General features: G+C 35.0%; 1 protein-coding gene and 2 pseudogenes across 3 annotated transcripts; 2 read left to right on the top strand and 1 right to left on the bottom strand.

Moving 5' to 3' along the window:
• Positions 1-174: 174 nt before the first annotated feature.
• Positions 175-8,836, bottom strand: LOC137811753 (small RNA 2'-O-methyltransferase). 2 transcript variants are annotated; one of them, XM_068613587.2, is made up of 10 exons: positions 8,639-8,836; positions 7,686-7,985; positions 6,558-6,647; positions 5,565-6,019; positions 5,235-5,480; positions 2,965-3,899; positions 2,724-2,875; positions 2,535-2,651; positions 1,678-1,815; positions 175-898 (listed from the first exon to the last, which is right to left on the bottom strand). In XM_068613587.2, exons 2-10 carry the CDS (start codon positions 7,956-7,958, stop codon positions 464-466), a joined length of 2,841 nt encoding a protein of 946 aa, XP_068469688.1. In that variant the 5' UTR covers positions 7,959-7,985; positions 8,639-8,836; the 3' UTR covers positions 175-463. The 2 variants fall into 2 exon arrangements, with proteins under 2 accessions (XP_068469688.1, XP_068469689.1); XM_068613588.2 differs by having other exon boundaries at positions 2,724-2,872.
• Positions 8,837-12,961: 4,125 nt separating this feature from the next.
• On the top strand, positions 12,962-17,365 carry LOC137811752 (uncharacterized; annotated as a pseudogene). Its single transcript, XR_016518689.1, has 2 exons — positions 12,962-17,043; positions 17,302-17,365. The product of XR_016518689.1 is annotated as an uncharacterized LOC137811752 (transcript).
• A 6,091-nt stretch (positions 17,366-23,456) lies between these two features.
• LOC137809433 (uncharacterized) lies at positions 23,457-27,063 on the top strand (annotated as a pseudogene).
• Positions 27,064-27,195: the final 132 nt, after the last annotated feature.

Below are 27,195 nucleotides of genomic sequence, written 5' to 3'. Positions count from 1 at the left end.
AGGCTATAAATTGAGTTTTTCCATTTAAAATTATATTTTCACATTTTTGTGTTACTTATTCTTATTGTCAAAATTTAAAGAATTCAAATATAGATGAAAGCATGGACAATTTAAAAAAAAATTGAAATGATATGAAAGTAATAACTAATAAAATTGTTCATAACTACAGCCACATAAAACGCTGAGCATTAGCTTCACATACTATACTCATTCGAAGTTATTTATTCTTCATGGGACGTATAGGTAGTAGATGCAATATACACTAATAAGAAATGTAATGGAAGAAAATATATAAACTATTTCCTCTCGTTTTTTCTAATCATAAACCTCTCAATTCACCTTGTCTTCTCCTAGCATCCATTCTACCTTGCCTTGCTTCTCTGCTTTCAAAAACACCAGCAATCTGATTACCTAAATAAAAGAACTGTACTTATCTCGCTATTGTTTTCAAACTTCAAATAATCTATTCCTTTCTACTATTCCATTCCCATATTACATTATAATGGTGTTCATCAGCATGCTTCAGTACATCATCTTCAAGTTTCCAATCCCTTTTAAACAAGGCAATCTGTGAAGCATAGCCGGGCTCCACATCAGCAGAACCACCAACACCGCTAAACTCCACACTGTAATTGTGCCGAGCAGCTAAGTCAGATGCCCATTGCCTGAACTGTGCTCTGGTCCACTCAAATTTGTGGTCGTGATTACGAAACTTGCATGATTGTAAGAGGGTTTTCTCGTCTGATTCCTCTTGTTCTTGGGTTGGAGGACTCGACTTCTGGAGTACTACATTGTATTCAAAATTTGGAGTGGAAACAATGAGAATCCTTGGCCGAAAAAAACTTAATGCCACATCCCCAAATAGACAAGCTTGATCTTCTTCCATATGTTCAATTACCTACATTGTATCATCGATTCATATAAGTTGACTCAGGTCTTAATAGTGTTGCACAAAAACAAACTATGTAACCACAAGACATAGGAACATGACAGTGATAGCATAATACAAGACCAATTCAACTAATAAATACAAACTATGAAGTATATTTCCAGTGAGTTGGTGCAGGAAGTAACAAAGAGGTGTACAAGTACAATTATTACTAGTTATGGCAATGCAGAAGGGGTTAAAGAATGATAAGGACCACTAGCAGCGTTACATAAGGCCAAGGTGCTTGAACTAGAATGTGTACATGAATATGCTCAAACATGTGCATACCGCATACTACCATGAAACCGGTGACTGATGTCACTGCAGAGGAATAAGAAAACAAGAAATCATCATAATGTCCATGTTCCTGACCTGCTCTACCATGTAATTCCATCCCAAGTAGTTCCCATGAAGGTAAACTTACATTATTCAGTCAAACTCTTTTTTTACTTTCAATCTCAGACAGACAACTTAATATCAGTTATATTAGATTAATAGATTGGTATAAAAACATTGACTCGTAGTAAAGAAAGCATACGGCACAATTTGACATATTTAAACCCTAAATTATTGATGGCAAACTTATTTATCAGACAGCCAACATATTCTAAACTCAACAATAATGAAATCATTTATCATATATGATTTACTAGCAGAAAGAATAGACAAGACGTCTACCATGAAGACAGCCATGTCAAAATGAAGTTAACGATGGAAGAAGGGAATATACAATGGATTATGAAATTTACCTCCAAACAAGTTCCAATGTCAAATCCATGCAACTGAGAGCCAAAATTTGTAATTGAACCTTCATAAAGAATAACTGATTGTACGCTTGTCCATTGCCCACCGGCATCTGAATTTGCGCTTAATTTTGAATTAAGTACCTGCAGAATTCGTGCACACCAAAACCCAAACAGCTTTACTAACAAAGCAATATTTATACAACAACAAAGCATTTTTCCACTAAGTGGGCTGGTTAGAATGGACCAAACAATTTCATGATGAAAATTTCCGTACTTAGTCAGCTGTCACTTTAATCAAAGATATCATCCTCCAATATTAAAAAATACCCTCAACTAGGAAGAGCACATCCTTTTTATTCAACAAAAAAAGAATAATAAAATAGTGTTTACCAATTACTTTGATATTTTCTATGGCAACGGACACTATTATGTACATAGCAAGAATTTCCTAACTTTAGTGATGAACAAAACCAGACTCGCATACATGATGAACAAAATAAAAGCCTTTTTCATATTATGCATGCTATATGTAATGGGCTTAGACCATATCTTCTGCATTTTTCTTATTTTATTTATACATAACCCTCTTATTTATAAATACATAACCCTCTGTGCTCTATACACACAAGGGAAGGGATTAATGCCTCTTTTTATTTTATTTTACAATGCAAAAAAGTTGGGACACATAACGAAGTAAACATTTACATCCCTATGGCATACTTCTAAAATCTATCTTCTTCTGATAAGACTCCCCAAACATTATGTGTTTTGAAAAACTAAACCTAGCTCTTTATTGTACATCTAAAGCATAAACCCTGACAAATGAAAACTTTGTTAGATGAAAGTGAATGTGAAGAGACCTTTGCAGCACGACTAAGACCCTTTTGCGAAATATCAACACCCGCCATTTTCTCCAAAGACGTCGGATAATTTAACAAAGCTTCCAACAAGCTTCCAGATCCACATCCAAAATCAATCTGTGATGGAGAGCATCAATTTAACAATTTCTATTCACCAATGAAAACCAAAGATGAAAACATTTTGCATACCAATGTAGTAGCATGGGATTCTTGAATTTGTTGCACTGCAAATTCAACCCGTTGCTTTGAAAGAGGAGGGCTGAAAAGAGCTTGCTCCATTCTTTCTTCGGGAGGTTCAGCAACCTTGATCAAACTTATTTCGTATTCTATAGAACAGTCTTCTGAAAATAAAATATAAAACCATGACAGTCAGCAATTTAACCCCACACTGAACCAGGGAAGGAGAGAGAATTGAGAGAAAGTAACTCACTAGAAGATAACAAGGACAACATTTTGGTTGATTCACCAGCTGAAGCAAAAATCAAATTAGAAGTGAGAAAGTTTGTAGAGAAGTAAGCGTACTGGCCAACAGACATCTGCATAACAACCTCCTCAATGCATGAAACCGCAGCACCGACTCCCACTTCAAATTCAAATTCATCACAGACTTCAATAACTTCTTTGACATTCTGACTCTCCACAGCCAAAGACACTGAATACCTTATACAAGGTAAAGATCCATTGCATGGACAGACACCAGAATATGGACCTTCAATCTTTAACGACTGCACTATATTCCCCAGCATGTCATATGATGAGTTCATAAAGGTTGGTTCAACTAATTTATTGCATTGAATTGCATTAAGTTGACCATTGTGTGTTGATTGACCGGCTAAAATCTCACTGATAATGTCGTTGGAATAAATCTGGATATTAAAGTCATCTGCAGTTTCACAAAGCCGCTCAAAAGGGAGAATCACACTCTTAAACCACATATCCAGCCATGATAGAACTTTCAATGAAGCGTTCTGAATAGCGTCATTCTGCTTTTTATAACCATCCTTTGGGGAACACAAAAGTATTAAATCTCCACACCTAGAAAGCAATTTTATTTCACATTTAAACATCTCCGAATCTGAATGCATAGGACTTGTTACACAGACCCCATTGCCATGCTCAATCACATTGTCACCAGATTCTGCAACCTTCAAAGATGACCCTGATAATACTGACGATGTTTTGAAAGGATGAAATGAAAAGAGAGGTTCGGATAGACGATGCTGGCGGCAAAACATACAAAGTATATCCCTTGGAAGAGAACCCCTCCAGTTTGCTCTTGTGGTGAATCTTGATGGCAACTCCGCTGCAAGTATTGCCTCTCTGGACAATTTATAAATGCCGCCTGGTGTCTTCCCTAGAAGCATTCTGTAATGGAAATCTGACCCTCATTAAATGATGCAAACTAACACAATTTTGCAGACATAGATGTTGAAAAATTTTATTGGCTTATTGAAAAAGACAATTACAAATGTCGATGTTCATCAAAACAAATATTTGACAAATGAATTCAAGAGAACTGTCAGACTCAAAAAAGGCTAACACATGAGAAACCAAAGTCTGAAGATGTTAGGCATCCATACACCATACTTAGTTACGTAGTTAGTTTAGAAGACTGAAATAATTTAAATAAGGCATGTTGCTTATAAATAAGAGGAGCTAGAGAGAAATATCTGTCGTCTGAGAAAATAATGGGGCGAAAACAGGGTCTATCCAAAATCCTGAATATTCAATAAAATTCTTTTACAACTCCTGGTTCAAATTCTATCAGAAGAGAGGTAAACATATGAGTTTAAGAATACTCTTTCCTATAATCCCATCGCACACATTCAATTTCCAGAGACACAGATTCATGAATTTCTAAATTAACAAAAATATTTCACAAGAAATAAACTGTTTGTTAGCATTGTCATACACGATATGCCACAGCTTTAGCCAGAAAACAAAAAGAATAAATATATATATATATATATAACTAGAACAAATATATATTGAATACAAACCTACCAAGAAATAGAGATCTATAACTTTATATTAACACAGACACTGGTACCAATGGACCAATTCAGGATAAATTGTTTATAACCATGGAAGAAGAAAATAGCAAAAGAAAACATAGATTTCTGCCAGCCCAAAGACCATAATTTCCTACTCAATGAATGGATACCTCTCTTTTATCCAAGCTACCCATGTTTCTCAAAGGTTCCCACACTTCTTGCTATGTAAGCAAAGTTGTTACAGCCTAATCCTTCCTCTGCTCCTGTTTATTTCCCCTACTATCCTCTTTTTATCTCTCTAAACTTCGGGATGATGCCTAACAAACATCTAGAGAAATTATGGTTTCCATAGATTGACAGTAAGTTTGTCAACAATAGAAAGCAGAATAAGGCAGACAGAATAATCAGCATTTCAGTATTACAGTAGTTTAGATAACAAGCCTGGTAAGCTCCATTTCTAGGTCCAAACATATGACAAAGGAATAAACACGAAATTGTTTACAATAAAGAAACCAACAAAAAATTTAGAAGTAGTTCTGCAGGAGAGAAAGAATACTTTGGTTGGCCACTATGATACAGCAAAAGTGCATGACATAATAGCATCTTTCTTTTAATCAAGTATAACTTGTAATTTACTCTTGAAGGCAATTTAAGTTTGACAACTATGCAATAAACAACTCAATGAATCATTTGAATTTAAAGAGACCTGTAATATAACCGAACTGATACATCCTCATAGAAAATGTCTCTAGATTTTCGTGTATATCCAATCGATGCTAATATTGCATCACCAGTTATATCTTGCCCAGAAAAGTAACTTGCCCTTACATTCAGAGATCCCATTAAATAAAGGGTTTCTTTTTCGTTTGCAAATTTAGAACATAGATCTTGTAGATACGGTTTCGGAGCAGTAAAGAATAGTCTTGTCTCAGAAGAAGCTTTACCTAAATTCCTGTAGAAAACAAGAAGTCAAGAATAAGTTAGTATGTATCCTTGAAACGTGGAAACTTTTCGGTAATGTCATTAATTACCATACCTTGAAATCATAACATTGGCAGCATCTTCAAAACCAAGTTCATTTGCAATGACATCAAGGTAGTATTCTCTTAAAGAAATATGAAGAATAACTGGTTCTATAGATTGTTCCACTGAACTAGGAATGCGTATGGCAGCAACCTGAATGCATTCTAGTGAATCATGTTTTTTCATCAATGACTCTACAATATCCTGTGGATACGGAGACAGCCTTCTAATATAGAGATGTCGTTCAGAAGTAGCAAGATACTGGCATAAGTTTGTAGTGGCCCTCTTTATGAATGAAATAACCAAAAATGGGTTTGACTCCACATCAGGATTAATACATTTACACAAGCTGAGAAGCTTTGCATCATACACAGCAAGGACAGAAATAGGAATTGAACCACAAAGGTCACCTTTCCTCCACAAAGTTGCTCGAATGTGACCACCAAGAGGATGATCACATAAAAGAAACTGTAGATGCACCAAATGGCAGAGAAAATTGAATATCAGACTTATTTAAAATTCACTAATAGATAATGTCAGAGCAGCATGCCATAAAAGAATTAAAATTCCTTTTTACTAATTTGTCAACATGATATAGCTGCTAAAGATAATTATAAATTCTTTACTAAAATAAAATTATAGAAGGACAAGACAAAAAAAAGTGAGACATTATTTTTTTAATGCATTATATTATACTTTCAGCTGGCTTTTCTAAATTCTAAAACAAGTTCTTTTAAAATAAATTGAGTCCATATGGAAGTGTCAACTCAAGTGTCTAAGGCACGCAAATATCTCATCCTACATCTCCGAATAACAAAATACATTTTTTAATTGCAAACCTAATTAGTAGTGTAAGACATGGGTGTTAGGGATGTGTCCATAACAAAAATGCGTCTAACAAGTGTAAGAGATCGTCCATATAAGAAGTGTGTCTAACACTACAACACTTCAAAGAGGAGTTCCTAGCTTCATGGCCTAATATACAAGGTTAAAATAGATTACCTACCTTATCGGAAAATATGTTGGCGATTCGAGCTACTAAACTTTCTTGTGCTTCTTGTGGAGTGGGATCAATGGTCTCTGTACAAATGCCAAGCTGCATAGCATCATGGAAGTTAAAATGTCATAATCCTTACGACAATAAACACTTGAATAAAAGATATAATAATAATATAAATCTGGTTCCAATGTAGCAGAAAAAAATATTAGAAAATATCACAATACTATCAAACTAGGATGTATAGATATAAAACATACTGTAGCGATCGATCCAATGTTGGGGAAAAAGAAATATGCCTATCCATAACATTTTTGAGAAATTATATATAGTTTGAAACTATTAGTGTATACTTACTCAGATGTATTAGCACCTAACATTTCACGTGTGCCTATACTGTATATTTTTCTTTCTGTTTGTGTAACTATAAGTAATCAGTAGACAGCTGGATCTTGATCAAATCTGTTAAGAGTCTGTTAGTGACAGCTGGATCTTAAGTAGTCTGTTATGAAGCTTTGTTAGTTTGTCTTCACCATAGCCTGATTTTATATATACACGAGTCTGCACTTTGTGCTATTAACTTTTTCACTTTTCAGAATCAAACAGATTGTATAGTTTTTCTCTAAAGTGTCAAGTCTATTTAGAAACAATGAGACAATGAGTCGGCAAAATACAATCAAGGCCACATTAAAAGTGCTCTCCATTCTCCCATACAGGGCATTGACCAAAAAACAAGAAACATCAATGGAAAATTCCAGTGAATTGAATGATACATTACACAAGCACTCAAAAGACTCAAAACAAACCCATCCTACAAACTTGACTCCGATCATCATCAAAGCATGACTAAAACTAAACATAATCAGTTATAGCCAAATGTAACAGCATTAGCAATTAGTCATTTACTGGTTCTACCTCTTCTTGTTGACTTAGAGAATGCTTTTTGAATAAATAAATAAATTCAAAAGGCATGTGAGATAAGGCTGTAGCTCGATTCAAAATAACTGTGACTGAACAAAAGGAAATGTTGTTTATATCATAAGTTCACAACAATCATAGATAGTTGAAAGGGAAGTCAAGAAGGATGATAACATAATAAAAATTAATAATTTACATACTGATCAGAATGAGTGATACCTTCTTGATAGCAATCTCTGCTGCAGATTGCTCCGCATCCTTCTTTTTTTTAAAGGTCCCTGAAATGACAGAAAGTTCTGGAAGCTGTAATGTGCAACGATAAAGGCAGGGACGCATTTGTGGAATACTCAATCCAGGACATTCAATTTGATGAACCTCCTTCACTTCCTCTACCACATAGCAAGCCTTATCGCCAAAATTTTGGTGTATTATGGCCTTAGGTGTAAGGGTTGGTTTCTTGTGTGAAACAACAAGATGTTCTCTAGTTTCCATGACAAAAAGCTCAGACCATCCAGTAACCTAGAAAACCAAAAAAAAAAGATAGATCAACCAAGAACTTGTTTTATCCCAACATACTTCAAACTCAATACATTATCATATTGACAATAAATTACTTCTTAAGTGGCTATTAGCATACTCGGAATAAATAAACATCACATAAGTTACCCTTCGCATTTTCTTTAAGGGATAGTAAAATATTTAACTGAAGGACGTGTGAAATGCATTAAACTAAAACCTAACTTATTCTGCAATCAGTATTTGGAAGGGGAGAGGGAATCTAACCCCCAATTAGCAATACTTAGTAATCCAATTTAACATTTCCAGAAAACTCCCAAATATAAGTTCACCAACAAACAGACATCAGAATTTGTAGTTTAACATATTTTTCAATAATAACTGAAAAGAAAAAGAAAATTCGATCACTTCATACTCGATTACCAGCATAAGGAAGTCCAAACAAGCAAGCAAGCAAGCATACATTTACGATGATAGTAATAAAAGGAAGCAAGCATAAAAGTAAATGACAAGAATGAAACTAAATGCGGAACACGGAAGAGAATGCGATGGGAGTAAGAACTCAGAAGCAAGTTGAGGATGCGCTTGAAAACGTTTACATTTCAACATTCAAAATGAAAAAGAGAATAAAAGAAAGGAAAGGAAGAGATGAGAACCTTGGTTGAGTCGAGTGTGGGAGCAATGGGGTTTGTTTGTAATGAGAAGGGAAATGAAGAATTGTTGTAAAGTGTGTTGGAGAAGAGAAGATGAAAAGGTTTCGTTTTGCTTTCAAGTTTTGGGTTCGTTTTCGCCGAGTGAGTGGCAAATGCGAACCCGAATCATGCGTCTACGCGTGCTAACTACTTGCTTGCCAAGTTTTTTATTGACTTAATAATATACTAACAGGTGAAAACTCCTACTCCCATCTCTTCACACTTTTTTATAAAAGTATAATTAGAAGGTATTACCAAAATTTATGTAAAATTTAAATAATTATGTAAACAAATTAAAAATATATTTTTTATAATATTTTAGTTCTACAATAGGAATACTTATAAATTTTCATCAAAATAAAAAAAATGAAATTTTAATAAAATATGCATAAAAATTATTAATTATAAAACACTTTAATTTTTTATTCAAAAAATTATTATTATAATCATGAAGAAGAATGATACATTCACAACCTGATCCAATATACAACCTCCCAATCTATATTTTTCAATCATAAAAAAAAATACTTTAATTTTTATGGATAATTTTTGTAGATAATGAAAATTAAAAAGCTAGTTAATGAATACAAAATCAATCGAATTTACCTACTGATTTAACTTATTAACCAAAGTATAACTCATTCTGAGATAGTTTTGAGAGATATAGTAGGTAAGAGTAAATGACTTCATTTTTCCAGCAGATTTTTTTATATGCATGAGAGTGATTTACATACTAATTAATTAGCATTCATTTTAGGTAGATTATTTCTTAAAATCGACAACTAAGATTAATGTGTAGTTTGACATTGTTCGTGGAATTTGAGATATTAAGGTTCAATTTGAGATATCTAGGAAAATGTTATGTTTTCATTTAAATATCATTATGAGAATTTGTTAGCTAATTTTTCTAAAATTGTAGGCACTATAGGTGAATTAAAATGTTCAGATTATGAATGAATTCCAATATTCAGTGTTGAACTTTAATAGGTTTCTAAAATTCTTGACTTTGTGACTTTTATTTCGATTAATGTTGTTGTTGATTCTAAATATTTTGATGTAGTTTATAATTCCAATTCAATTTTTTTTAAACCATGGTGTTATGGCTTTTGATTTTAATTATATGAACTCTATAATTTCTATTTCTTTTTTATTTGTAGATCAGTGCTTCTCCAAGACCCTTCACGTGATGCAAGTGCTAAAATAAAACTAGAATATGAGTTTTAGCACCTTTTGTACAAGAGTCACCAACAATGGAGACAAAATTGAAGTAAGCACTTTTAGCATCAAACCATAATAAGCTACCAGTTATCATAGCTAAAGATTTGTTATTAGAAAAAGAAGAGAAGTTGTTGAACATTGAGGCAAAACATAAAGGTTATTAGTCCAACATTTGCAAATATACTCTGATTATACACAAAATTCAGTTAAGGGAAAGAGTGAAACAATAAGAAAACCCAGAAAAGTTCAACATACTCGATGTGGTGAAAAAGAAAGTTAGAAATTTTTAGTTGTTTCTTAACTTATCATACTTCATATAGCTAATGCATAACTCTAATAGAATTGGTTCCTAAAAAATCTTGCATGAGATTGATGAAGAATTCCAAAGATAAATTGGCGCATACAATAATACAAAAAAATTGTTGAGTTGTTGTTATTATAAAAAACTGAACAAAGATAGTTTAAAGGATCATTTTCCTTTACTTTTCAGTGTTAAAATGTTAGATAGGTTGACAAGTCAGTTACATTATTATTTTCTGGATGGATTTCCTAGCTATTTTCAAATTCATATTTCATCTAGAGATTAGGTGAAGACCACTCTCACATTTCCACTTTAATGTTTTTGCATATCAAAAGATGCATTTTGACTTATGTAATACACCTGGTACATTTCATGATGGAAGATGCCCAAGCTCATGTCCAAGTTCAAGACCAACAACTAGGTCCATGGCAAAATTGATTCAAGAAGATTGAGACTTTACTACTGATGGTAGAGAAACTTTTCTCTAATGTTCAAAGACCCCTCAGAGGATCACAAGGAGTAGAGCCCAAGCCATGGGAGTTGAGCATCAACTAGTTTCTTTATTTGTAATTTCAATAGAGTAGGGTACATTAAGCATAATAGGGAATGTATTTATCATTTTGGTTGGGGGTGTATTTATCATTTTTGGCTTATGCCTAAGCCTTTTAGGGTAGGAATGTAGCCCTGCCTTCTAGAAACCTAGCCAAGGGGCGGCTAGGTCAACACCCTAGGTTGCCCCTCTCATGTCTCTTCTCTACCCCTCCACCTTTTTGTCTTCCAAGGTACTTGCACCTATATATAGGAGTGTTTGGCTCGTGTTTTGTAAGATCAATTTTATGAGTAAAATGTTGTCAAACATTGCAAGCTTCTACTCCCTTGTTTAGTCTCTCTTGGTTAGACACTTTGATTTTCACCTCCACATTTCTCCAAGTGATATGGTCCAACCAATCACTCTCCATACCTTTTATGCACCTACAAGGAGCTCATAGCTTTATATGAGCCCTTCTTGATCTATCACATCCATTGCTTCCGTCACCCTTTTCAAATCTCCAAGAAAACAACCGATCATAAAGTGAAACCCATAATTTCAGGTTGCATGGTAAGTACTTTTTTTTTTTAATTTCTTGAGGATTGTATGGAAGTTTGTATGGATCACTCCATCGTGTATGTTCATTCAATTAATGTATGCTTAGATAGCCTTGATGTATTGAACATCACCTTTTTTTAAAATTTTGAAAAATTTCATTTTATGGTTAGGCAAGGTGGAGTCTTAAGACATGTTATTTCTAGTGAATGTATTATTGTTGACAAGTCTAAGATTTATATTATTGTTTCGTTACCTTTCTCTTAGTTATATATATATATATATATATATATATATATTTAACAGTAGTGTTCGAAAATTAAACTAGGGAAAGTAATCTCTTTTTTAAAATAATTCCAAAGAGCATCATGGAGCATATCTAAGATACCGGCAAACATATGTCTCCATATCTGGTCTGCATTTGGGTTATATGTATAGTTCGAACTCTTTATTCAATTCAGGGTTGTGGATATTGAAGAAGCTCAAGGGCACACAATGTATTCACCAACTTACATTTACAAATGACCCTGATCTTGAAAACACTTTCATCTATAATCTTTCCAAGGTATGGAATGCATAATACTTTCCTGCATTTAAATGCTATATCATTTCCTGAAAGGTGAAGATGTAGCGAGAGAAAAGCAAAATAGGTAGATATCTAAAGGGTGGAAAGCTGACATTGATTAGGATTCATGCTAATAATGATATCATGATTGTTTAGTCACACTCTTCTGCAAGTGTCTTCCATATTAAATTCTTTTTTGTTTGTTTATGATAAGGAGTCCTCTGCAAATGATAGGATCTTGTTATATAGTTCAATTCTTGGTAACCTTACAAACTAGGTTTTTTCATCTTTATAAGCTTTAACCTGACTATAGTTTTCCTTTCTAATGATTCCTTTTTGTTGCATGTCAAGATGGTTAAATTGTTCAAGTCATAATAATTAAATAATTATAAATAGACAAATGTCAAGTTTGTATGTTCATTCCTCTAATGACATCCTCTCCTCCATCATCTCCATCTTTATCTTCATCTTTATCTTCATCTTCATCACAATCCACATTGGTATCAAAAGTTATATTTTCAAGATCAAATGCATCTAGAATTGAAGCTCTTATTGCTCCATCTAAGTGAATATTTTGAGCAACACAAGGTTCAAAATTCTTCCTAATTTCAACAAGATGATGTTTGAATATAAAGATTCATCCACTCACACTCTTTGAACAATAATTACATTTCACCTTTTTACCATTCATTAATATTTATCTCATGCTTCCATCCAATATTTGATTTATTTGCTGGAGATTTTTACTTTTATTAAAAATAGAAGATGTACTTGGATTGATATCGGTTGAATTTGATTCACTCCCAGATATTCCTTAAAAAATACATTACTCAAAATTCAATTTTTGCCAAAATAAAATAAAATTTGCAGCAAGTTTTTTCAATTAAAAAAAATAGAGAGCATTCAAAAAAAAGAAAAAAAGAATTGCACCTCAATTAAATAAAAAAAAATCCAATTTGAAATGTATTCCAGTGGTGATTTATTTGTTAAGAGTCAACAATAGAAAACATACATTTTATAAACCATTTAAATAATATTTTTATCATTTTTAATTTATTTTTTAATTTTAAATATTATTATATTATTATAATGTGGTGTTAAATATATATTCTTTTTCTATTGTTCAAAGAAACCTTTTCCCTTGTATCTGCAACCCAATAAAAGAAAACAAAACCCTAATTCCCTAAATCACACCGCATAACAATGAACCCTAATTCCCTAATTCCATACCACCCATCTCTAAGCTTATATGATGAACGGCACCACCGTCGACCTGCAACCCGCGATCACCGCAATCGCCGCACGAACGCACGAACGCTCGGACGTACGAACCGCCACCACCGTGCGACCTCTCCACTCGATCGTGAGTTTGACTACCATGCTGATGCTGTTCGGATGCAAAAGAGTAACTTTGAATGCTTCAAGATTTCTCTATCTCTCTAGTTTCCCTCGTCTTCATTATGATAGGCAGTTTCTCTCACACCCTTTCGATTGTCACTACCACAAACAGAGATGATTGTGAGAGGCACACCAACAGAACGCAGTTCTTGATTTTCATGAGATACCTATGCAGGTCAGGTCAAGTGAAGAACTTTGATAAAGCTTTGAACTTGTTTCAAAGAATGGGTAGAATGAAGCCTTTTCCTTCTGTGAAGGACTTTACTTTGTTGTTGGGTGTTATTGTGAGGTTGAGGCATTACACCGCTGCCATATCTTTAGTTAAGCACATGTATTCTTCTCTAGGCATAGAACCTGATACCATTACTCTTAACATTGTGATCAACTGTCTTTGCCGCTTAAAGTTGATATCTTTTGGGTTCTCTGTCTTGGGGACCATGTTCAAACTTGGTTTGGAGCCCACTGTAATGACTCTCACCACTCATTAATGGGCTTTGTGTGCAAGGCGATGTGGCTCAAGCAGTGGTGTTGGCTGATCATATGGAGAAGGTGGGGTATCCATTAGATGTATACACTTATGGGGTGTTGGTTAATGGGTTGTGTAAGATGGGAGACACTTTGGTGGCGATTTGGTGGTTAAGGAAATTGGAAACCTAATGTGGTAGTTTACAACAGTGTTATGGATGGTTTGTGCAATGATGGATTGGTATGAGGCATTAAATTTGTTCTCTAAAATGAGTGGGAAAGGTGTCTTGCCTAATCTTGTCACTTATACTTGTGTGATTCAAGGTCTTTGGAAATTTGGAAGATGGAAAGAAATTGGTTCTCTGTTGGATGAGATGACAAAAATGGGAATGATGCCGGATTTGCAAACACTCAATATTTTAGCGGATTCTTTTTGCAAAGAAGGAAAAATAATGCAGGCTAATAGTGTGGTTGGGTTTATGATTATAATGGGGGAGGTACCGGATGTGTTTACATATAATTCATTGATTCACGTATATTGTTTGCAAAACCAAATGAACGAGGCCATGAGAGTTTTTAATTTTATGATTAGCGGGGGCTGTTTACCAGACATTGTAGTTTTCACTTCACTTATTCATGGATGGTGCAAGAACAAAAACATTAACAAGGCTATGTATCTGTTGGAGGAAATGGGTATGATGGAAATTGTACCTGTTGTTGTCACTTGGACCACTCTTATAAGTGGGTTTTGTCAAGCAGGTAAACCATTAGCTGCACAAGAACTGTTTTTTAATATGCATAAACATGGTCAAGTTCCTAATATCCAGACTTGTGCTGTTATGGTGGATGGCCTGTGTAAAGGAAATTTTCTTTCTGAAGCAGTGTCATTGGTTGAGGCAATGGAGAAGAGTAATTTGGATCTTAATATTGTCATTTATACCATTTTGCTTGACGGAATATGCAGTGCCGGGAATTTGAATGCTGCATGGGAACTCTTTTTTAGTTTGCCTGCTAAAGGTTTGCAAATTAACGTTTATACGCACACCATTATGATTAAGGGTTTCTGTAAACAAGGACTGTTAGATAAAGCTGAAGACTTGCTGATGAATATGGAAGAGAATGGCTGCCTGCCAAATAACTGCACTTACAATGTCTTTGTCCAGGGCTTGCTGATAAAAAAGGAGATTGCAAGGTCAATAAAATACCCTACAATAATGAGAGACAACGTTTTTTCAGTAGATGCTGCCACCACAAAAATGATTATAAACTACTTATCTACTAATAAAGGAGACTCCAAATTCAAGAATTTTTGTTTCCAAAAAGATAGTGCATTTCAAGAGTTTCACTAGATTATTCGCATCCAATTCATTCATGTTCCAAAATTCTTATTTATAGGACCCTAAATTGAGAACTGGAGTGGGCTTTACGTCAGAACTTGATTGTTAAGCATAGTGCTTCCACCTGACAAATTATGTGAGCAGGAGAGTCGTTCCTTAAAATAGTATCATAACTTCTATAAATAAGTACTTGTGAGTTTGATCCTTGTTGCTTCTATTATTCATAAATAACTCAAATTAGGGCCCAAGGTAATGTGCGTTTGTGCACCCTGCACACTTCAAGCTCAGAAAGCTCTTGTTAAAGGGATTTTAGATAAAAAAATTTAGCTGCACTAAACAACTTAAGCTTTTAAGGGAATTGCTCCTTGACATTTTTATTGGTAAGTATATTAATCTCTACTTGCACATTTATTTTGATATATCCTCAACAACATATTAAAATAGCTTAGAATACTTAAACTTACATGCAATAAATTGAGTCGTATCCTTGCATTTTTATGAATTGAGTAGTTCTTTTTACTTAGGTATATGTTTTTCTTCAAGTAAGTTTATTGATGAAGTTAGAGTAAGATATATTGTCTCCCCACAACAGTAGGGATAAATTGCTCAATGTTACTAGGAAAAGATAATTGATAGCATAAAATTATGCCAGGGTAAATTCAGTATACATACGAGTTTTGTGTTTAGTCTACAACAAAGCTATTCAATTTATAGGTGAAAGGACATAATTATAGAAGATTTCAGTTACCCTATTTTAGGCTAATAACATTAATATAAAATCAATTTAATTGATTCTAATATCATCAATTGATCTTAGAATTATTAGTTATTATATTTATAGGATTCTAACACTCTGCCTCAAGTTGATGCTTTATTAGTCCTTTATTATAAGGAAAATATAGATTCCCAATGTTTTGGTCTTAACTTTGTATGAACTATTTGCTAACACAGGCTAAACATTTGTTAAATTTCTATTGTAGGAGCTTGTTCCTTCAAGACCCCCCATTTTGCTTAACTAATCATCACTAAACACGTCATAAATAAAACCACTTTTTGCTCTCCCAATTTAAAGAAGACTAGTAATTTGTTATAAGGGGAAATTTACACTAATTGCTTAACCATTTTAAGAGGACTATATATAATTGCCTTGCACATGTTAAGATATGCACTTTTTACGTCTCTGAGATGGTATTTGTGATGACTATTGTTATACAAGTTCATTAAAGAAGCTTCCTGCTTCACTGACCATCATGCATGATTGTTCAAAATGTAAAAAACAATATTGTTGAATAGCTTGAATCCAAACTTTCTCGTATAAAAGACTTTATGGCGACCACCAATGTGTCTAATTGAATTCTTAACCCATTCCAACAAGTTCTTTCGCTGTTTAGAAAGATGCTTGAGAGGTAAATATTTATATTCATATGTATTTTTTTTCGGTTTGATTTGTCTAAATCCTTTTCATTTTTATTTTAGGAAAAGATTATGTTGTCTGCAATTTAGTGGACATTACGAATGCTATGAAGAGGTATATTTTTTCACAAGTTGAACATGTTTGTTACATTTGGTTGTAGAACTGTGAATTACTTTATGTTGCTAAAATACCAGAGAGACTCATAAAACTAACATTGTTGTGCCCCCTAATAGCCATTCGACCTTCAGTTGTAATGGATGAATCGTTGATGTAATTCTAGTGTGGCTTTATTTTGTATTTTTCCCCTTAATTAACACAATGCTTTTCTTCAGTGCATATTTTGAGGGACTAGAGAGTTCTAATGAGATGAAGCTTGTATATGTTCAGTTTCTTTTTGCTCTCTCTGTCTCAGGACAATTCCAAATTTTCCTCAACTCAAACAATTATTTTATAGAAAATGATAATAACTAATGCTTATGGTTTCTGTCTTACTCTATTGTAGCACTGGGAGGCCAACGAACATAATCCAAGCAAATGCTGTTCTGTGCCAGGAATTACTTTAACCAAGTGTTTCATCCAAATATCTGGTATAGTAGGGCATCTTGAGTGATCAGATTTTCTTTGTCAAGTTTTAGTTCAGGTTAAATATTTTTTTTGTTCTTTGAAGGTTTTTCTATATATTATATGCTCAGAAAAGGTTATTAAGCTTCTGTCCTTTGTTTTTTTTAAATATCATTATGCAATGTATGTATTTTAGTCTTTTGTAGTTGTCCTTGTTCTGGTATACTATCTACAAAGTTTCTTTACACCCTGTTTGAGGGGATGAATTGCTTTTTTGGATACAGGCATTTGTGTTGGTACTGAGGTGATTCCAATGGAATTTGAAGTAAGGAGCTCAAGAGAATCTATTTGTTGCAGGATGTGAGGTATATTTTAGAGCTCAAGAGAAATCCTTGTCTATTACCATGTTTGATCTTCTTGGTCTAATGACCAAGATTGAACATGGTATAGTAAAACTCTCAAATGGAGCATCTACAATTATTAATGGGGTGAAAAAAAGGTCTTTACATTAAAATGGCTTAACAAGAAATGCCTTTTTTTTTTACCCCATTGCATTGGTCCATGCCCCTCATTCTAAAAGTGATAGCACATATGTGTGTGGCTGGTCAAACAATACAAGATAAGACAAAGTTGTGACATTTGAGACTATCATATGTGAGTGATCAAAGATAGTACAGAGAAGTTGGATTTCTATGATCAGTGTGCATATTGCGAAGGTCTCACATATTGAAGTTTGAGACTGGTGGACATATGTTCAGTAGATTATTTGACTACATGCAGCTCCTTGGGGCCCAATATGAGGTGAAGTCTCCTGACTTTGAATTGGATTCATCCAAAGGGTTAGACGAGGTATCATATGACAAGAATCAACCGTCAACTTGGACTTTGGCTATCAACCTATGCGTGATAAAGAGAGGAGGACAATCAAATGTACACAAAAGTTTGGATATGTTGATTTTATTAGTTATGCCTTTAGTGCAATTAGAGAGATAGATGGTTCAAAACAGAGAAATTTCAGGGAGGCACAAGAGGACATAGAAGGTCAGTAGTGGCAACGTGTCATGGAAGAAAACTTTGAATCTTTGAAGAACCTAAGGCTTTTGTTGAGAATAAAAGAAAAGTTTTTCTCTTGCAAAATCCATTGTATGGCTTGAAATAAAGTCCACGACAGTGGGACAAGAAGTTTGATGATTTCTTGAGAAGGACGGATTTTTTTGGTGCAATAATGTCAATTGTGACTACATTTTGAAAACAGAAGAAATGTGTGTGCATCAACACACATTTTAGAGTTGATTAATTTTTGGTTTGAGGATTAAGAATGATGGCGAAGAGAGCTCCTCAAGATTTGGAGTAAAGTTGGAGAATTGTGATGATGACTCTAAATCATATTGTCTAATAAATACACAGAAGAACATCTACAGGATTGTTTCATTAGACTATCTAGTGTTAAGACTGTCATCTACTATTTTTTTTGGCTAGACAGTTGTCTAGTGGTTGAGCACATTTAATAGTGTTCTAGCTAGATCATCTACTCTTGTAAACTATGAGACAATGTGAAATGTCTAGTGTCTTAACGGTTTTCTGTTACACTTAAAGTCTATATATAGAGTCTTGTTTAACATTCTATGTACGTTATCCAATTGTTGAAGCCCTTTAATTGAATTTGTGTCTCTAAAGAAAAGAAAAGACCTTGCGAAGGGTTGAACTTGATAAAACAGATGACATGTTATGCAACTTGACGATGATAAACAATAGGACTTTCAACAAATTAATCCAACAAATGAACAACAAAACTAATATCAGGATGTGTGTTGGCTTAATACATAAGTTGTTCTATAAGGAGTCTATAAGCGTATACATGAAGAGAAGCTTTGTATTCTTAGATAAAAGGGAAAGATAAGGTTAGTTGGCCATCATTCCCGAATGGCAATTGCTTTCTACACCCAATTAATTTTGACTGGCATCCGACGAAATTTTTAAAATTTCATTTTATCATTGTCTTCTTTATTAAGAAAAACGGCGAAAACCTGGATAGTGGCCTCTGGATGCACGAGTCCGGAAGGCATTGTTGTTCATTATGGATATAGAAATCCGTAAAAAATTAAGATTTCCAGTTTAATATTTTGAACACACATATCTGTAAGACAAAAATGAGTTCTGGACGCAAATGTCTGTAAGTGAAAATGGGTTCCAGATAAATTTATCTAGAACTAAGCATGTTAGAAGATGTAGAGAGAGAAAGATAGAATGGAAAGAATATTATTATATTCAGTACATTGACATGCATGGGGCATGGGTATATATACACAGAATATGTAGTTGTAACTGTAACAACAAAAACACATTCTAACAGCCTAATATCCTCCCCTTAAAGTTATGGTTTTACAGTAACCATAAGTTTACTACGAAAGCTAGAAAATGAAGGCCCAAAGATTGACTTTGTAAAAGCATCCGCAACCTGAAACCGAGCAGGAAGATGGACTAATTGGACAAACTGTTTTTGAACGTAGTCTCTTACAAAATGAAGATCCAGTTCAAAGTGTTTTGTACGAGAGTGTATGACAGGATTTGCACTGAGTAAAACAGTACCCAGGTTATCAGAAAACAGTTTAGGTTGGCCAGTGGATATGTGCAGTTCATGAAGAAGAGAACGAATCCAAATAACTTCAGTGAGAACAACTGTGATGCTTTGGTACTCTGCCTCTGTACTACTTCTCGAGACAACTTTCTGTTTATGAGAAGACTAAGTAAAATAATAGTGGCTCCAAGGTAAACACAATACCCAGTTGTGGATTTTCGATCGTCAACGTCGCTTCCCCAGTCTGCGTCACTGAATGCAAGAATGTCCATGGATGGACTGCGTCTGATAAGCAGCCCATGCGAAGTGGTTCCAACAAGGTATCGGAGTATACGTTTGACTGCTTTCCAATGGTGTTCCTGTGGATTTTGCATGAATTGGCAAGCTTTGTTGACAGCGTAGGAGAGCTCGGGACGTGTGACGAGGATGTACTGTAGAGCACCAACAACAGAACGGTATAAGGTGGGATCTTGAACAGCAGGTGAAGCATTTTTTGAAAGACGAAGCGCAGACTGCATGGGAGTGGGAACAGGGTGAGCATCTATCATGTGAGTGCACTGAAGGAGGTCATTGATATATTTGGTTTGAGAGAGCAGAATATTGCCATCTTTGAGATGCAGGACTTCAATGCCAAGAAAGTAGTGGAGATGACCTAAGTCTTTTAGTGTAAAGAAGGAGCCAAGACGTTGTATTAGGGTTTGAATTTGAGTAGGTGAGGACCCTGTAATGACAATGTCATCTACATAAATTAAAATAAAGATAGTGTAAGATTGATGAAACTTAACAAATAGAGATGGATCACTCTTAGTAGAGGTAAAACCAAATTATTCTAAAGTGGAACGTAGCTTTTCAAACCATGAGCGTGATGCTTGCTTCAGGCCGTATATAGCTTTCTGTAGCTCGCACACGAGATTAGGAGATGAAGATTCGAATCCTGGGGGTTGTTGCATGTACACATCTTCACGAAGATCACCATTCAGAAATGCATTGTTGACATCAATTTGATGTATGGGCCATGTAGAAGAAACAACGTGGGAGAGAACAACACGTATGGTTGCTGGCTTGACAACAGGGCTATACGTTTCAGTGTAGTCGGTACCTGCAGTTTGACTGAATCCTTTTGCAACAAGGCGAGCCTTGTGCCTCTGGAAAGAGCCATCAACGTTATACTTGATTTTGAAAACCCACTTGCAGCCAACGACTTTGGATCCATTGGGAAAAGTCGTGAGGTACCAAGTTTTGTTTTGAATAAGAGCATCATATTCAACACGCATAGCTTGAAACCAGTGTGGTGAGTGAAGGACTTCAGTGACAGTGGCAGGTATAAAACAATGCATATTAGTTTTAGTAGTGAAAGTTTTGGGTTTGAAAATACCCGCTTTAGATCGAGTGGTCATTGGATGATTATTGGTGTTTGGATCATTGCGAGAATCAGGGGAAGAAGAAGATTCTATTATGGTAGGAAGATTATTATCAGTGTGATGGGTTGGTGGAGACGGGGGGAGAGATGAAGAAGTATGAGGAATAACAGATGATGGTTGCGAAAGAATTAAAGGAATATATGTAGGATGAGGAGTAGCATTGTCAGTGGTAGGAGGTTTGATAAAATTGTATTGGGGTATATTATAAGGAAAGAGATCTTCCTGAAAAACAACATGACAAGAGATGTAAATTTTTCCAGATGAAGAAAGACAGATGTAGCCACGATTGTGTATGCTATATCCAAGAAAAATGCATCATGAGGAACGAAAATCTAGTTTGTATCTGTTATAGGGGCGAAGGAGAGGATAGCATGCACAACCAAAAGTGCGTAAAAGAGTATAGTCGGGTGCATTTGGAAAGAGAAGAGAATGTGGAGATCTGTTACCGAGAACAGGGGAGGGTAGAAGATTAATGATGTGAGTAGCTGTCATGAAAACTTCAGCCCAAAACTTGATAGGTAAGGAAGCAGCAGAAAGAAGAGTGAGCCCCATATCAGTAATGTGTCTGTGCTTTCTCTCTATAGATCCATTTTGTTCGTGTGTGAGGGCATATGAGAGGGTGATGGATGCCAAAATCAGTGGTGAACTGTTTGAAACTTAGAAATTCTTTTGCGTTATTAGTTTGTATAGCTTTTAGTTTATATCCAGTTTGATTTTCAGCAAAGATTTTAAAGCGAGATAAAGCAATAGAAGCATGAGATTTATGTGAGATAAGAAACAACCATGTATATCGACTATAAGCATCCAAAAACGAAATATAATATCTTGAGCCATTGGAAGCACATACGGGAGAGGGTCCCCAAATATCAATGAAAACCAATTGTAATGGTGCAGTGTAATGTGTAGTGGAAGCATGAAAAGGTAGCTGGTGTGACTTACCAATCACACAGGCATTACAAAACTGTTTCTTAGAAGTGTATTGTATATTACAGGATTTTAAAAGATGTTGAACAACAGGAAAACTACTGTGCCCAAGTCTGTTATGCTAGAGTTGCAAGGTAGGAACATGCGGTTTGTAGGAAGCATGGTTAGTAGTGTGGAAGAATGAAACAGTGGAAGAAGGAAAAACATATAAACCATCCTTAAGAAATCCTTAAAGTAAGATTTGATGTGTGTCCTGATGTCTAACAAAGCATAAGTGAGGATAAAATTCAAAATAATAATTATTGTCTTTTGTAAATTGTGCAACACTAATGAGATTTTTGGTAATATGAGGAACATGTAGAAGATTACGTAGAAGAAATTTTGTGTTTGTGTTTGGTGCAATATAAAAAGCAGAGCCAGTGTGTATAATGTGCATACCTTGGCTGTTGCCAACCTTTAAAGTGTCAGATCCCTGATAAGGTGATTTGGTGTGAAAAACAGAAGAATCTTTGGTTATATGATTGGTAGCTCCACTATCAGGGTACCAAAGAGGATCCTCAATGGTGGAAGGTGCACCCAGAATGGATGGAGCACAGTCATCATCTGCTGAGAACGAAGACTGGGATAAGTTAACATTGTAAGAAGAATTAACAGGGGGATCATACCTATGCCAGCAAGTATCAGTTGTGTGGCCTTGCTTGTGGCAGATCTGACAATGCGGTTTGGTGGAATTCCAAGGTGTAGGAGGACAAAAAATGGGTCTTGATCCATGGAAAGAGTTGACCATTGTGGGATGCGAAGAACGATGTTGTGTGTGACCACCACGATAAGTTTTGTGTTGAAAATTGGATTTCTTGTTAGGACGAGGAGAAGACCATGATGTAGAAACGTGATTAGCTTGAATAATGGAGTGTTGCAAGAGTTTGTGTTTTTCAAACCTTTCTTCTTGAGCAAGGAGTAAAGACTCAATCTCATCAGCAATGTAAGGTTCAGATCGAGAGAGAACAATGGTGATGAAACCATCATACTCTTCCGATAGACCATCTAGGATTGCATCAATGTGTTTTGCGGTTGAAATGGAAGCACCTATAGCAGAGAGGGAGTCAACAGTCTTCTTGATATCAAGAAGATAGTTGGTAATGTTTCTGTCATTCTTTGGTGTTCGAAGAAGGAGACGCAGCTTCTTGATGGTGGCCCTGGTGTGAGATGCACAATACGTTGACAGGCGATTCCAAATGGCAGTAGAAGTGTCTAAACCTACCATTTTTGTTAAAATGGAGGATGACATTGAGGCAAGTAACCAGGCTACAAGCAACTGGTCTTGCTTATGATGATGTAGAAAAGCAGGATTTACAATGGGTTCTTGATCTGGAGTGTCAGATGGAAGAAACTCTGATGGAATATCAGTGCCATCAAGAAGGTGCATGAGATCAAGACCGCGGAGGGTGGCAAGGATCTTTTGTTTCCAGATCAAAAAAATTTCATCTGTGAGTTTGAGTGTAAGGAGGGTAAAGCCATGGGTGAGTTTGGTTGCGAAAAAACAGAGGAAGAAGAGGATGAGGAGGAAGAAGAAGAAACAGCGGAAGAGGTCATGGAAGGAAAGCTCTGTATACCATGTTAGAAGATGTAGAGAGAGAAAGATAGAATGGAAAGAATATTATTATATTCAGTACATTGACATGCATGAGGCATACACAGAATATGTAGTTGTAACTGAAACAACAGAAACACATTCTAACAGCCTAATAAAGCAGTGCAGTGCAAACAAGCTTGCTTCCAGACATAGGCATCCGCAGTAGAAAATCACACTTTCGGATACCACAGATCCGGAACCAACAAAATGACGTCCGAATAACAATATCCGTAGGTCATTAAGCAATTCCGACTTAAAATATCCGGAATGCATAGGCAAAGAGAAAACTAACCTTATGCATGTCGTCTTCTCCGGTGACTTCGTTTTTTCGGTGGCTTCGTTCTCTGTCGTTGTCCAAATCCCTCACAGACGATGCTGCCTTAGTCACCACAACAATGGACATCGCTCCTCAATGAAGGTGAAGTGTCGTTGCCTCAGTGAAGGGAGAACGCTGCCTCAGTGAACGGAGAATGCGCGCAGAGAAGATTGAAAACAACAGTTGGTGGCTGTTGTGTCTGTGTTGGGTGCCTAGATTGGGTGCACATCCTTAACCTAATTTTCATTTCATTAAGGGCATTTTAGTCTCTTCAGAAGGACGATTGGGTGCCAGTCAAAATTGATTGGGTGTAGGGAGAATCTGCCTTCCCGAATTTGCTAAGATATCTAATCCATATATTCCTTTGGAAAAGGTATACCTGTTTTGGATCTAGTAATTTCAAACCCAAGAAAATATTTAAGCTCTCCTAAATTTTTAATCTTGAAGGTGTTATTGAACGTTTGCTTTATTTCTTCAATGGTTGTTAAGGAATTTCCAACAAGAATGATATCGTTTACATAAACAAGTAAAATAGTGAAAGCAGTAGGTGTATTTTTAATAAAAAGAGAAAGATCTGATTTTGATTGAATAAAACTAGTTGATATAAGGAAGGAAGATAATTTGTCAAACCAAGGTCTATTGATTTGTTTAAGACCATACAAAGACTTTGTCTAAAGGCAAACCTGATTTGATTGAGTTAATTTAAGTCTAAGAGGTTAAACCATTGTAAAAAGGCATTATGTAGATCTAATTGATGCTTTGTTTGGATTGACTTAAGAGTGAAAAAAAAAGAAAGAGAAAAAGGAATTAAAAAGTAAAATTGTTTGGATTGATAGGAAAGGGGAAAAAGAAAAGAGAAGTTATTGAAAAATATGTTGATGAATTAAGTTGAAAAATGATTGAATATAAGTTATTATTTTATAAAGTTGAAATTATTTAAAATTTAAAATTTATTATATTTAAATAATTAAGTGTAAATATGTATAATTTTTTTTCTCATACCTTTTTATAAAAATAATAATGTATAATAAAAAAATTCAAATAAAAAATGGGAAGTGAAAATTAAATTGAAAGATAAAAAAAATGTTGAACTCCTTTACGTAAGATAATTATAAATAATTCTAAAAACAACTTATTTGCTTAGAAATAACAAACATAAATTGACACAACCTTCACTTTCTTTTTCTACACGTACCAGACAATGAGCAAAACCAAACAAACAACAATTCATGTCCTTCTCTATCTGAACCAAACACATGGTAAACAATACTCAACAATTCACGGACAACAACTTGCAATAGAGAACCAGTAAATCCTGATGTGTTATGCCTGAATCGTGACCAAATTCTGGTGTTTTTTTTTTTTTTGCTTTTTTTCTCGTGTCTAACCGAGCTTGCTAAATACTCTAAACTCGCGACTTCACACGATTTTGCTCAAGTTCGCATCAACATAATGAAAAAGGATTCTACGTCTACGTGCGGAGTTAACTAGTTTTATCTTCGTAACATTGTTTGCAACCTTAGGGAGCAAGTTGTTTCTGACACTGATGTTGTTCAGATGCAAAAATAGTAACTTTGAATGCTTCACGATTTCTCTATCTCTCTAGTTTTCCTTGTCTTCTTATGATGATAGATAGTTTCTCTCACACCCTTTCCATTGTCTACCACAAACACAAATGAGGCTGAGAGGAACACCAACGAAACGCAGTTCTTGATTTTCATGAGATACCTATGCAGGTCAAGTCAAGTGAATTTTGATGAAGCTTTGGACTTGTTCCAAAGAATGGGTGGAATGAAGTATTTTCCTTATATGAAGGCCTTTACTTTATGGTTGGGTGTTATTGTGAGGTTGAGGCATTACACTGCTGCCATATCATTAGTTAAGCACATATATTCTTCTGTAGGCATAGAATCGAATACCATTACTGTTAACATTGTGATCAACTGTCTTTGCCACTTAAAGTTGATATCTTTCGGGTTCTCTGTCTTGGGGACCATGTTCAAACTTGGTTTGGAGCCCACTGTAATGACTCTCACCACTCTTATTAATGGGCTTTGTGTGCAAGGCGATGTGGCTCAGGCAGTGGTGTTGGCTGTTCATATGAAGAAGAAGGGGTATCCATTAGATGTATACACTTTTGGGGTTTGGGTTAATGAGTTGTGTAAGACGTGAGACACTTTGGTGACAGTTCGGTGGTTAAGGAAGATGGAGGAAAGAAATTGGAAACCTAATGTGGTAGTTTACTTCAGTGTTATGGATGGTTTATGCAAGGATGGATTGGTATATGAGGTGTTAAATTTGTTCTCTGAAATGAGTGGGAAATGTGTCTTACTTAATCATATCACTTATACTTGTTCGACTCAAGGTCTCTGCAATTTTGGAAGATGGAAAGAAGTTGGTTCTCTGTTGGATGAGATGACGAAAATGGGAATGATGCCGGATTTGCAGGCACCCTCAATATTTTAGTGGATTCTTTATCCAAAGAAGGAAAAGTAATGTAGGCTAGAAATGTGTTATGGTTTATGATTATAATGGGGGAGGTAATAGATGTGTTTACGTATAATTCATTGATTAACGTATATTGTCTGCAAAACCAAATGAACGAGGCCATGCGAGTATTTAATTTTATGGTTAGCGAGGGCTTTTTACCAGACGTTATCGTTTTCACTTCACTAATCCATGGATGGTGCAAGAACAAAACACTGACAAGGCTATGTTTCTGTTGCAGGAAATGGGTAAGATGGGATTTGCACCTAATGTTGTTACTTGGAACACTCTTATAGGTGGGTTTTGTCAAGCAGGTAGACCATTAGTATGCATGAACACGGTCAACTTCCTAATATCCAAACTTGTGCTGTTATGGTGGATGGTCTATGTAAAGAAAATTTTCTTTCTAAAGCAGTGCCATTCGTTCAGGTAATGGGGAAGAGTAATTTGGATCTTAGTGTTGTCATTTATACCATTTTGTTTGACGAAATATGCAGTGTCGGGAAATTGAATGATGCATGAGAACTCTTTTCTAGTTTGCATGCTAAAGGTTTGCAAATTAGTGTTTATACGTACACCATTATGATTAAGGGTTTCTATAAACAAGGAGTGTTAGATAAAGTTGAAGACTTGTTGATGAATATGGAAGAGAATGGTTGTCTGCCAAATAACTGCATTTATATATAAAATAATTCCTAATTTATGAATTTATACCTTTTACATTTTTTATGATCTTTATTTGATTAAGAGCATTTTATTTCCAAATTTGGTGTTAATTGCAAGTTTCTAGGGAAGATTGAAGATTTGAAATAAAGGAGA

The sequence above is a fragment of the Phaseolus vulgaris genome, chromosome 2 (genome assembly GCF_051622355.1).
Source record: "Phaseolus vulgaris cultivar YP4 chromosome 2, ASM5162235v1, whole genome shotgun sequence".
In the NCBI taxonomy this organism is placed as follows: Eukaryota; Viridiplantae; Streptophyta; class Magnoliopsida; order Fabales; family Fabaceae; genus Phaseolus; species Phaseolus vulgaris.
The sequence above is the reverse complement of the archived record's forward strand: the minus strand, read 5'-3'. Positions and strand labels throughout refer to the sequence as shown.